Below are 14,151 nucleotides of genomic sequence, written 5' to 3' on the forward strand. Positions count from 1 at the left end.
GATGAGGAAATTGAAGATTTTTACTGACTTCTGCAGTCTGAAATTGACTGGACATGCAATCAAAATGTGTTGATTATCACTGGTGATTGGAATGCAAAAGTTGGAAACAAAGAAGAATCACCAGTAGTTGAAAAGTATGGCCTTGGTAATAGAAATAATGTTGTTATTGCATGATAGAATTTTGCAAGACCAATGACTTATTCATTGAAAATACCTTTTTTCAACAACACAAATGACAGCTGTACATGTGGACTTAGCCAGATGGAGTACACAGGAGTCAGATCAACTACACCCATGGAAAGAGGCAATGGAGAAGATCAGTATCTTCAGCCAAAACAAGGCCAGGAACTGATTGTAGAACAGACTATCAACTGCTCATATACAAGTTCAACTTGAAGCTGAAGTCAATTAGAACAACTCCATGAGAGCCAAACTATGACCTTGATTATATTCCTCTTGAATTTAGTGACCATCTAAAGAATAGATTTAATGCATTGAACACTAATGACCGAAAACCAGAGGAATTGTGGGATGACATCAAGAACATCATCCATGAAGAAAGCAAGGTCATTAAAAAGAAAAGAAAGGAAGAAAAGACCAAAATGGATGTCTGAAGAGACTCCGAAACTTGCCCTTGAGTGAAGAGTAGCTAAAGCAAATGGAAGAAATGACAAGATAAAAGAGCTGAAGAGAAGATTTCAAGAGCAGCTCAAGAAGACAAAGTCAACTATTATAATGAAATGTACAAAGAACTAGAGATAGAAAACCAAAAGGGAAGAGCACATTCAGCATTTCTCAAGCTGAAAGAACTGAAGAAAAATTTTAAGCTTCGAGTTGCAATATTGAAAGATTGTATGGGCAAAATATTGAATGATGCAGGAAACATCAAAAGCAGATGGAAAGAATACACAGTCATGGTACCAAAAAGAGTTGGTCAGTGTTCATGTATTTCAGGAGATGGCATATGATCAAGAACCAATGGTACTGAAGGAAGAAGTCAAAGCTGCAGTGAAGAAATTGGTGAAAAACTAAGGTTCCATAAATTGACGGAATACCCATTGAGATGTTTCAACAGACGGATGCCACGCTGGAGACACTTACTTGGCTATGACAAGAGATTTGAAAGACAGCTACCTGGCAAACTGACTGGAAGAGATCCATATTTGTACCCATTCCAAAGAAACGTGATCCCACAGAATGTAGAAATTATCGAACAATATCATTAATATTGCATGCAAGTAAAATCTTACTAAAGGTAATTAAAAAATGGTTGTAGCAATATATTGACAGAAAACTTCCATAAATGCAAGCTGGATTCAGAAGAACATGTGGAACGAGGGATATTATTGATGATGTCAAACGGATCTTGGCTGAAGGCAAAGAATACCAGAAAGATGTTTATTTGTGTTTTATTTTCTGTGCAAAAATATTCAATTGTGTGGATCATAACAAATTATGGATAACATTGAGAAGAATGGGAATTCCAGAACACTTGATTGTGCTCATCAGGTACCTGTACCTAGACCAGGAGGCTGTGTCTAAACAGAACAAGGGGAATACTGCATGGTTTAAAATCAGGAAGGGAATGCGTCAGGGTTGTATCCTTTCACCATACTTATTCAATCTTATGCTGAGCAAATAGTTCGAGAAGCTGGACTATATGAAGAAGAACATGGCATCAGGATTGGAGGAAGACTTATTAACAACCTGCAATATGCAGACGACACAGCCTTGCTTGCTGAAAGTGAGGATGACTTGAAACATTTACTGATGAAGATTGAAGACTACAGTCTGCAGTATGGATTACACCTCAACATAAAGCAAACAAAAATCCTCACAACTGGGCAAATAAGCAGCATCATGATAAATGGAGAAAAGATTGAAGTTGTCAAAGATTTCATATTACTTGGTTCTACAATCAACACCAATGCAAGCAGCAGTCAAAGCATCAGACGTATTGCACTAGGCAAATCTGCTGCAAAGGCCTGTTTAAAGTGCTGAGAGCAAAGATGTCTCCTTGAGGACTAAGGTGAGCCTAACCCAAGCCATGATATTTTCAGTTGTCTCATATGCATGTGAGAACTGGACAATAAATTCCTAAGAGGAATTGATGCTTTTGGGTTGTGGTGCGGGTGAAGAATACTGAAAGTACCATGGACTGCCAAAAGAATGAACAAATCTGTCTTGGAAGAAATACAGCCAGAATGCTTCTTGGAAGCAAAAATAGCCAGACTTCATGTCACCTTCTTTGGTCATGTTGTCAGAAGGGACCCTTCCCTGGAGAAGGATATCATGTTTGGCAAAGTGGAGGGTCAACAAAAAAGGGGAAAGCCCTGAATGAGATGGATGGCAGAGTGGCTGCAACAACGGGCTAAGGTATAGTAAGGATCGTGAGGCTGGCATAGGACCGGGCCTGTGTTTCTTTCTATTGCACATAGGGTTGCTATGAGTAGTTGACTCAGTGGCACCTAACAACAACCACAAATGCATTAGTTATTAATAAGCTGTGATTATTATTAAAATTTTTTAGACAAATATTTCTATTTAACTCTTATTTCTAGATCCTATTTCATACTGTAGAAATTTGAGAGTTTAAATATAGTTTAGGGCTTTAATGTTTGTTTGCTAGTTGTTTTCTTTCTTCGTTTCTGAATATGCACACAGAGATACCTTGTACTGTCTGGAAACTGGAGAAATCTGTACCTTTCCCTTTTACCTAGGGAGGCTTACTTGGACATGACAGTATGTACTTACTTCATCCTTCAAGGCATTTAACAGGAAAATGCAGAAAGGGATAGAGGACACTTTTAGAGCCACATGCCTTTTTAAATAGCTCCTGGAGTAGTTACTCCATTTTCTAAGGTGTTCAGAATCTTGTTGTGTGACACATTCTGAACCAAGAAGACTCAGTTTAATAGTCTACCTCTGAGATCACCTTTTCACCAACTGTAGGACATGAGTTCAGTGGTATCTTTCCTTAGAAATCTATGCTGTGACTCATTTCTCTTCTGCTAGATGCTGGGTATTTTCCAGTTGGCTTATTGGTATTTTTGTTATTGTTGTTAAATAATCACCAATCCCTGCTACAAGATACTAACATTATTTAACTTCTATGAGCCATACTCAAAAAAAAAAAAAAAAAACCAAACTCACTGCCATGGAGTCAATTCTGACTCATAGTGACCCCTCTATTGGGTTTCTGAGGCTGTAAGTCTTTATGGAAGTATGTCGCCCATCTTCCTTCCACAGAGCAGCTGGTGGTTTGAACTGCTGCCCTTCTAGTTAGCAGCCAGATACCTTATCCATTACACCACCAGAGCTCCTTTCTACAAGCCATACTTTTCCTATTTGTCAAATGATTAATAACAATTTACCTGATAAGTTTGTAAAAAGAAATAAATGAGATAGTGTTTTCAAAGCCCTTAGTCAAATATTTGTCATACTAGTCCTCTTCATTTTTCTTTCCTGACATCTCTTCTATTTCCATTCTATTTCCTCTTCTTCCTTTCCCCTGTCCAGCTACTAATATCAGACTTAACAATTTCCTTCAAAATTGGAAAGGGTATACTATAATAATTGAGAAATGTTATTGTTTATGTCAATGGATATGAAAATGCAACAAGATTTTCTAAAACCTCTAGCTGGGATATCCTAAAAGGAAAATGTTGTTGTTGTTATGTGCCATTAAGTCAACCCCAACTCATAGCGACCCCTCCTTGGGTTTCAGAGGCAGTATCACTATGGAAGTAGATTGCCCAACCTTCCATAGAGTGCATAGCCTTCCAAGGAGTGGCTGGTGGGTTTGAATCCCCAGCCTTCTGGTTAACAGTCAAGTGCCTTAGACACTACACTATCAGAGCTCCTAAAAGGAAAATAGGATATACAGTCATATGGAACTTTACAATGAAAAAGGTCTTTCTAAAGACCTGTCTAAAACAGAAAATAAAGGTTTGCACAGTTAAACTGGAGGCTGTCAGGACTATTTCAGCTTCTCAGTGTTAAATAAAAAAAATTAAATATTTTATAATAAATATATATAATATTTGCTTTTAAAATATGTTTGCATTAAAAAAACAATCATAGTATTAATCCTTACTTCTCAGGGTCATGTAATAAGACTGTGTTTCTGCAGGCATCAACAGTTTAGAATATATATACTTTTGATCATGGTGTACATTTGTATAAATATAAATAACATTTTAAACAGTATTATGTGTTTTGGGAAAGTCCTGTACTTTCCTTTTCTTCTTTCCCTCCCTCAATTTCCTCTTTTCCTGGCTCCACTCACTTCTCTTTTTGCCTATCTTTTTTGGCAGCAGGTAGAAAACCAAAGTACCAAAGTAATCGCATGATGTGGGCTGTAGTCCTTGGTCTGAAATTGTTAGCTATATCATGTTAAGCAAGTTTTGTAATTTTCAACTTCTGTATTTTCAAATGTACCCTATGTGTTTTCTAACATCAGTGCTATTTGAAATACACAAATATATGCATATAGATGGATTTTTTTTGTTGCATCAAGCTTTCTTCAATTTACTGTAGTATTTGATTGACCCATGATATGAAGCACTTACTGTTTATTATGACTTATTTTTTATCTAAATTTTATATTTAGGTTTTTATTTGTACATAGGCATATGAGATGAATTCCGCTGTTGAAACTGGGGGCAGGAAGTGGGGGGTGGAAGCCCTAACTAAGTTAAATTTTTCTTGATGTGTATATCCCATAGTCTAATGAATTCTCAATTGGAAAAACCTTAGAATCCTACCTGTGGTAAGTTTAATATTATATACAAAGCTTTAATATTATATACCAAACCATGGTAGCTCAGGCAGGGAACTACTTACAATTACATTAGGTCACCCAGGAAATTAGGCCACTAATTTTTGGACATTGTTTTTAGATTTAGAGTTTCAGGAGCTCAGAAAACACTGAAGTCTGTCCACATATCCTATGTTCTGCATTGAAAATATGTAATTTGGAGTAGAAATGTTCCACTGGATTTTATTACACAAACATGAATTATTAAATTATGTTATTTTCTTCATTAGGAAATAGGATAAATAGCTTTACTATCTATATAGGTCATTCTTGATTGAATGAATGATTCTTTCAATTCCGTAAAGATTTTACTGCCTCAGAAACCCAAAGGGGCTCGCTGTGAGTCAGAACTGATTCTTTTAATAGGAGAAAAATATTCTTTGAAGAATGATAAACTTTGAGCCTAAATAAAAACATTAGAAATATATTTTTACTCTCTAGTTCTTACCAAGTTAGTGAATTAGCTCAGGGTGATAACTCTCTCCCTTCAAACCCTCTTTAAGGAAACAGGGAGCTATTAGACACTAATAGTAGCAAACATACCAATAAGTACAGGAAGTGTGAGAAACCTGTGGTTAGACTGAAGGCTGACTTGATCTGATATGTATGGATGGGAACAGGAGGGCTTACTGCAGTACAAGGAGGGAAGATTGAAGAATTTTTAAAAAGTCCTAAATAATCAACTCAAGAAAATAATAATAATAAAAAACTATAATAAAACAAACTCTGAGAACAAGAACTCATAAGACATTGTAGTCTAAAACTATGATATAAAAATAAGAAGTTGTCTGTATAAACAATGACAATAAAAGAAGGAAACCATTCACAATAGAAGCATATAAAATATCTAGAAATATCTTAAGAATAGGTAAAACCTGTATGGAGAAAATTTTAGCACAAATTAAGGATATAGAAGATGAACTGAAATCTGGAAAAGTGTTTCATGATCTGAATTGAATGGATTTATAAACAGGTCAGCTCTCTTCCAAATTAGTCTTCACAGTTAAAAAAAATCCAATTAGAATGTCAGTTGGACATTTTTTTTTGAAGAATTCAGTAAATTCAATTTAAAATTTAAATCATGGGGTGAAATTCACATATGCCTAGATCAACCTGAAAAAAGTGCAGAAGAGGGGAAACACTAAACCAAATAATAATAATAATACAAAGCTAAAGAAAGAAGACCATATCTTATGAAACATTAATAACAAAGCTATAGAAATGAAATGATATGACATTGGCAGAAGAACACTAATGACTAATAATAATAGACTAATGCAACTGAAAAGAGAACTCAGAGGCAGACCTATGCATGTATGGCAAACTAATATTCAATAGAAATGACACTACTAATCACTGTACATTGTTTAGAAAGTGGTGTTGGGAAATTGGCTAACTATAAGCACTAATTACCAATTAACATAAAAGTGGGTTCTAGGTAGAACAAAGGTAAAAATGTCAAAGTGAAAATATAAAATTAAAGAAAAAATACAGGAGAATATTGAATTATGATTAATGTCATAGAAATTACTTCAAATACACAAACCATAAAGCAAAAAAAATTAGGTAATTTTGATTAAGATATAAAGAATGTATAAATTTGATTACACTAAAATTAAGAACTTCTTTTAAATAAAGGACAGATACCACAGATAGTGTAAATAGAAGGGAAGATGATATTTGTAAATTAGTAAACTTCTGCAAAACCACAAGAGCAATAATAAATGTTTAAAAATGGTTAAAATGTTTAATAAATGCTTAAAAGTGGTTAAAAATAAATAAGGAAAATTTTCAGAGGAGGAAACCCAAAAATTTGAAAAATAAGTGTATCTCATTGGAAATCAAAGATGTATGATATTACTTTATTACTTATTAGTCTGGAAAAGTTAGGAAAAAAAGGTAAAAGTCCTTGTGGTCTGCAGGTGGGAATGCACCTTTGGAGAGTCGTTGTTGTTGTTATGTGCCGTCGAGTCAGACCCGACTCATAGTGACCCCTCCTTGGGTTGCCAAGGCAATATCACTACGGAAGTAGATTGCCCCCATCATCCTTCCTAGGAGTGGCTGGTGGGTTTGAACCGCCAGCCTTCTGGTTAACAGTCAAGTGCCTTAGATACTACACTACCAGAGCTCCCTGGAGAGTCATTAAGTACATGCATATCAGTTGTCCCTGCAATATCCAGTGTCCCTGCATCCTTGTGAATGTGAGAAGTTGGTGGCAATTTGATTATTGTGTAGAGAGCATCATGAAAATGGTGATTGCATGCTATGGAGTAATTTTTAGCTGTTAGAAACAACAAATTATATTTTCCCTGGAGAAAGATAACATGCTTGGTAAAGTAGAGGGTCAATGAATAAAGGGAAGATACTCAAAGGGATGGATTGACACAGTGGCTGCAAGGTTGGGCTCAAGCATAGCAAGTATTGTGAGGGTGGCATAGGACCCGGCAGTGTTTTGTTCTGTTGTACATAGGGTCGCTATGAGTTGGAGCCAACTTAACGGCCCCTAACAACAGCAACAACAAGTTTTGTGATAATTTTTTATGGTAGCAATGGGAGACTCATTATTTTCAGTTGCTGTCATATTTGTTCTGACTCGTGGTTACTTCTTGTGTAACAGAGCATGATAATCCTGCAACCATCTTCAGTTGTAAACTGATACAACTATTACTGATTTCAAATGAGGTTTCAAATCCATCTGTGGTAACTTGAGTTTTGCAAAGATGTCTGCCAATTACTCCCATGTCATGTAATCTTCTGCAGTATTATTTTGCCACTACTGCATTAAGTTGTGGAATCTATTCCAGCCTCTGCAATCTCCTTGAATCTGGGTGGAGCCTCTAACTGCTTTGATCAGTAGACTTTGGTGAAAATGATGCTTCCACTAAACACACACACACACACACACAAGTAGTTGCCCTTGAGTGGCTTCTGACTCATAGTAACCCTCTATTTTTTAGAATAGGGTTTTTAGTGGCTTTGATCTTCTGGAAGGAGATCAGTAGGCCTTTCTTCTGAAGGTACTTCTGGGTGGATTCAGACCACTGCCTTTTGGTTAGTAGCTGAGTACTTAACCATTTGTGGCACCCAGGGGTCCTGAAAGTGACACAAAACCAAACAAAAAAAAACCAAACGCACTGCCGTTGAGTCGGATGTGACTCATACCAACCCCTCATTGGGTTTCCGAGGTGATGTCACTGCAGAAGTAAATTGCCCAACCTTCCTTCCGAGGAGTGGCTGGTGGGTTTGAACCGCCAGCTGGTTAGCAGTCAAATGTCTTAGGTACTACGCCAACAGAGCTCCCTGAAAGTGACACAGTGCTTCTTAATTTGTCTGGCAGCCTCTACCTTCTACCTCTTGAGAGTTAGCCACCATGAAAGAAGTGCCACTTTGAGACTAACATACTAAGAAAAGCTTAACCATATGGTGAGGTCCTGAAAGAGAAGAAGTTAAATGGAGAGAAATATATCAAGGAGTATGAGATGTGGATATGAGTGGAAGGCCATCTTGGAAGTGTATCCTCCAACCACAGCTACCCAGACTCTACATGCAACACAGACAAATGGCCCAGCCAAGTCCTTCCCAAATATTTGATTCAAGAACCACAAGCAAAATAGAATGGTCGGTTAAGCCACTACATTTAGGGGTCATTTGTTACCAAAAAAATAATTGAAATAAAAGTATTTATTAAGTTAGTGACCGTGTACAGTGAACTGATGTATATAATGCTGTCTTCTCCAGTTATAAGGAAGTGTTATATTTTGGCACTGAGTGACTTCCAGTTAGCTTAAAGTCCCTAAATCAGTTATCTCTATTATTTTAGTTTACTAGCAACATCTGCCAGTTTACTATTTCTATTTTACTGGGTATGATGAGGAACAAAATCAATGAAGTAAGCCTGCTGTGTAAATATTGAGGCGTGCTCTGGTAGTGTAGTGCCTAAGGTACTTGACTGCTAACCAGAAGGTTGTTGGTTCAAACCCACCAGCCACTGCTCAGAAGGAAGGTTGGGCAATCTACTTCCGTAGTGATACCACCTTGGAAACTCAAGGAGGGGTCGCTATGAGTCAGGTCTAACTTGATGGCACATAATAACAATAACAAACAAATACTATTTTATTAGACTCTATGGAGCTCTGGTAGCATAGTGGCTAAGGCACTTGACTGCTAACCAGAAGGCTGGCGGTTCAAACCCACCAGCCACTCCTCGGAAGGAAGATGGGGCAATCTACTTCCGTAGTGATACTGCCTCGGAAACCCAAGGAGGGGTCACTATGAGTCAGATGTGACTCAACGGTACGTAACAACAACAACATGCAACATTAGAATAACTGGAACTTGCCCACAGTAAGAAGAAACACCTACTCATGCAATTGACTTAATTTTTCACTTTCTATGTAAGAGTCTGATCTACAGATTTGAGGGTAACTTTAGATTTCTGTTACAGAATTAAGGACACAGATTTATGTGACGATAAATTTCCCTGCAAAACCAAGGTCTTTTTCACTTTTGGCATTGAACTCTTCTTTAGAGAGAACAAGCTGCCATAAACTTGTTTACCATCATTCTGTATTTATTGCAGTCATGGTTTTAGATTTTTAATTTTCAAAAATGGTGGGTGGAAATATTTAGGGTTGACAATTTGAATACATAGGTTCCATAGCAACATAAATATCCTGCCCCTTAGGGTAATCTCTATCATGATTTCAGATGCAGTGTGTCTGTTATAAGATTACATTTGTTTGCATTTGCAGCTTGTCTTAGCTCTTTCAGAACTGGATTATTCACTGCTTCACGTCAGTCAACCAATGCTTATCCTGACCTAAGGAGTTGTGTCAATGGTAAGCCCCTCTGCTATCACTTTTAAAAACAAAACACAACAAAACCTCTGCAAGTGAAGTACACCAATTTAATATAACTAATGCATATACCCACCAGCTACTCCTCGGAAGGAAGGTTGGGCAGTCCTACTTCTGTGGTGATACTGCCTCGGAAACCCAAGGAGGGGTTGCTGTGAGTCGGGCTGACTCGACAGCACATGACAACAACAACAACAATGCATATAATTGAACCTTTGTAGGATTATATTCCCAGCAAGGATGTTTTCTCAAAATGTATTTGAAAAAATGTTTTTCAGTTCTGTAATGCTGTTGTTTTACTCAAAATACATTCATTTGCCTAACATTTAAACTGAAGTGTTTTTCCTTTGCTAAGGTCATTGACTTCAGAATTTTTATTCCCAACAGCTTTATTTTGGCTGTTATTGCATAATCATGCAGCATGACTAAATATTACAGATGATTAATAGGTCAAAGTTGAACCATGTTTATTCTTCTGATTTTTTGACATCAACAGTATAAATGTGGAAAACATTATGTGATACCAAATTAGCCTCTGAAGTTCACATAGGGCTTATTGATAATTCTGATAGATTATTTACATCCTCTATTTTTCTAATTTTTCAACTGATAGTGAAAGAGAAAAAAGGTGATATTGCAATATATAACTGGGGGTGTCTTTCCATTGAATGTTTAAAACATATGGCATTGACAGTATGTAGATACTCATTTATCTAACTTCTCTGTAATATATATAAAATAATTTTTCTGGATAAGTATATTTAATCCATACTTTATGTTTTTTTTTAATTTATTTACCAAAGGACAGGAAAAAAATAACTTTAATAACAATTTTCCCTATTATTCTCTTTTAGCATTTTAACTAATACCTACTATCTTACCACTTTTCAGAAAAGCCTGATGATTTTATGAGGACATATGAAAATTTATGAAACTATTGGATATTAGCTGTTTTTTTTGTTGTTGTTGTTGTTGTTTGTTTGTTTCTTGCAAGCAACAGAAGTTTCCTCTGGCTACCTTAAGCAAAAGGGAATATTTTGGAAGGGTAGGAGGAATTTGCAGAGTTGACTAGGAAAGCATGAGAAGCAGCCGTGGAAATGTGCAGGAATCAAGGTAGCGTTGCATTGTTTAGTGAGGATAGAAAGATCATGAAAGAAAGAAAGAAATGGACATATTTCAGATAGTAATAAAGTTCTATGTTATTTTATGAGGAAACTGCAAAGGGTATTATAACTGAGCTTTGGGAGTCACTGGGTGGCACAAATGATTAAGGGCTTGGATGCTAAGATCAGAAGTTCAAGTCCACCCAGAAGGACCTTGGAAAAAATCTATTTCTGAAAAATCAGCCATTGAAAACCCTATGGAGCACAGTTTTATGACACACATGGAGTGACTATGAGTTAGAAATGACTCAATGACAACTGTATTTTTTTCAATAATTAACATCTTTTGTTTATTTGTCTTAATCTCTTTTATTCCCTGATGATATTCCTTTGGCAATATTTCCTGGTAAACTCTATTTTGTCTTGTTACAAGACTCAAGAGAACCTTTTTCTGAAGATCTATGGCTATATGTCTCTTTCCCTCTTTCTCTCTTCTACAGTGCTATGACCTGCAAAACTCTAGTTGACGTTCCCAAATGCCACCTTTCTTCTCAGTTATGGGAGAATACTGGACTGTGTTTGGGTTCCGTGAACTGTGGCATGGAAATTGTCTCCAGGAAGCAAGATGGGGTCAACTTGCTTATTTCCTTTCCCTGAGAGATTATAGTACTTTACTTCCTTGTCCAATGTCTAAATATTGGTTCATATATTTGACTAGAGTTCTATTTATTTAAGGTTGTCATGCCATGTTAGCCCAAGTTAGAAGTCCCAAATTCTTCTTTCTGTTGATACTGAGAATAGTAGTATTTGTTCTTCCTACCTCATGGAACTGTTTTTTTTGTTTTTCTTTTTTTTTAATATAATTTATTTTCTTTTGCTGTTGTTGAGAACATCCAGAGCAGAACATACACAAATTCAACAGCTTTTTTGTGTACAATTTAGTTTGAGTGTACATGAATTGTAATGATTTATTACATTCTTCAAGTTGTGCAACCATTCTCACCCTCCTTTTCTGAGTTATTCCTCCCTCATTAACACAAACTTGCTGCCCTCTAAATTTCCTATCTAAACTTCTGAGCTGCTGTTGTCAGTTTGATTCTATATAGATAGAGCTTAAAAGAGGATCATGTTTGCAAATATAAAAGTATTTTCATTTTGCAAAGCAATTTTAAAGATGTCCCTAGTAGACTCACTTTGTAATGAGTAAGTGTTATCTGATGGAAGGAATTATGATTTCATGAATAGATGTTCCATTGAAGAGAACATACTTTTATTGTAATTTGGCTTGTTGTAAAAATTAAAGTCTATTTCTTTCAGCCATTCCAGACCAGTGTAATCCTTTGCCATGTAATGAAGATGGATATATGAGCTGTACAGATGGCCAAGCTACATTCACTTGCATTTGTAAATCAGGTTGGCAAGGAGAGAAGTGTGAAGTTGGTATGTATAATATACCCACCTAGTTTACCTGCTCTGGCTTCCTAAAAAGTTCTCTAAGCTTGTATTACTTTAACAATAAGTATTTTCCCCTTTTCAGATATAAATGAATGCAAAGATCCCTCAAATATAAATGGAGGGTGCAGCCAGATTTGTGATAATACACCTGGAAGTTACCACTGCTCCTGTAACAGTGGTTTTATTATGCTTTCAAATAAAAGGGACTGTAAAGGTAAGAGCAAGATAATAGCATAAAGAGGTATTTACTATGTGAGTTTGAAAATTCAGTTAGAGAAATTTCTCCAAGAAATTCTTGGAAAACTTTTTGGTTATAAGTGATCATAGTAAATAAACATTATGTACCTTGAAGTTTTAATGATATTTTGGTACTATTATTTAGTTTACAGTACTGATAACAAGAGATTTTTGTTGTTGTTGTCATCGTTTTCTTATTAGGTGTATGTTTTAATAAAGAATTTCATTATATGCTGATAAAGCTCCATGCTACAGAGCTTTGCAAAATCATTAAATATATAATATTTTTTCAGACAATATAATATTATTTTCCTTTACAAAGAAATCCACCATAATCCTCAATAACCTCTTCCATTGTATTTTATCTTTTCTGTCAGAAATACCTTTCTTATTTCCAGGATAAATCCTTCATCTTGCATTTCATTTCCTGTTGTGGTTTTGAGAAAGATGAAGAAGATCTGGTTTTCTTTCTCTGTGTACATTTAGGATCATATCATTGGTCATAACTTTCTCTCTCTTTTTCTCCAGAGTTAAATAATGCCTTTCATTTTAGCACTTTAATAAATCATTTTTATTAGTATATTTCTTTTGTATTTCTTCATGCTTCCTTCTCTCACAGATTGGGTCTTCTTTTCTCTCTGCATCATATCCTTTTCGTTTGAGTGTGTCAAATCATCCTTTGTGTGTAGATAATTGAAAAAGAAAATTTCCAACCTGGTTTTGTTTTAAACTTTGCCTTTAGAAATTGAGAGCAATTAACAAGATTTTCTTTTTTGTTTTGTTTTGCTAAGAGGTAGAAAAATGTAATAAGTGAAAAAGAAAAAAAAAAGTAAAACAATATTTTCACTAAGAGCTAAATAATGTAATAAGTAAAAATCTTAAGTTTTCTTATTAGCTCTTTATTCATCTCTCTTCTGGTAGATCCCCAAATTGAATTCATAATCAAGGAGTGGTTTGTCATTCATTACATTGTTGTGTGTTTTGTATGGTGTTGTTGTTAGGTGCCATGGAGTTGGCTCTGACTCAGCAACCCTACTTACAACAGAATGAAACTCTGCCTGGTCCTGCACTATCCTCACAATACTTGCTATGCTTGAACCCACTGTTGCAGCCACTGTCTCAGTCCATCTCCTTGAGGGTCTTCCTCTTTTTTGCTAACCCTCTACTTTATGAAACATGATATCTTTCTCCAAGAAATGGTCATTTCTGACAACATGACCAAAGTGTTCATGACAGAGTCTGTGCATTCTTGCTTCTAAAGAGTGTTCTGGATGTAATTCCACCAAGATTACAACCTTATGAGGCAGTTCTACTCTGTCCTATAGTGACACCATGAGTTGGAATCAACTCAGTGGCAATGGGTTTGGCGTTTGGATTTTATCCATGATAACCCAATGATAGACTACAGAACTGTTAGAAGAGTATGTATAAAAGTATAACAATGGGGCCTTAGCCAAGCTGTGGATATGCTTGGGATCAAGTTTCCAATAAATGTCTAAAAATGAAAGAATAAAACATTCCATCAGACATTAGATGTCAGTGTACAGCCATAAAATCAAGGTACTATAAGGAAGCTCTGGTAGCATAGTGCCTAAGGCACTTGACTGTTAACCAGAAGGCTGGCGGTTCAAACCCACCAGCCACTCCTCGGAAGGAAGGTTGGGCAATCCTACTTCCGTAG

General features: G+C 36.0%; 1 protein-coding gene across 1 annotated transcript in view; it reads left to right on the plus strand.

The window, feature by feature from the left end:
* Nucleotides 1-14,151, plus strand: part of PROS1 (protein S) — a gene marked incomplete at its 5' end in the record, with an annotated part of 78,866 nt that overhangs the window by 11,677 nt on the left and 53,038 nt on the right. The window contains 3 exons of the mRNA XM_007957720.2: nt 9,571-9,657; nt 12,096-12,218; nt 12,316-12,447. Coding sequence (XP_007955911.2) covers nt 9,571-9,657; nt 12,096-12,218; nt 12,316-12,447 — 342 coding nt within the window. The remainder of the gene's footprint in view (nt 1-9,570; nt 9,658-12,095; nt 12,219-12,315; nt 12,448-14,151) is intronic.

The sequence above is a fragment of the Orycteropus afer genome, unplaced genomic scaffold (assembly GCF_000298275.1).
Source record: "Orycteropus afer afer isolate SDZICR_OR568_19922 unplaced genomic scaffold, OryAfe1.0 scaffold00784, whole genome shotgun sequence".
In the NCBI taxonomy this organism is placed as follows: domain Eukaryota; kingdom Metazoa; phylum Chordata; class Mammalia; order Tubulidentata; family Orycteropodidae; genus Orycteropus; species Orycteropus afer.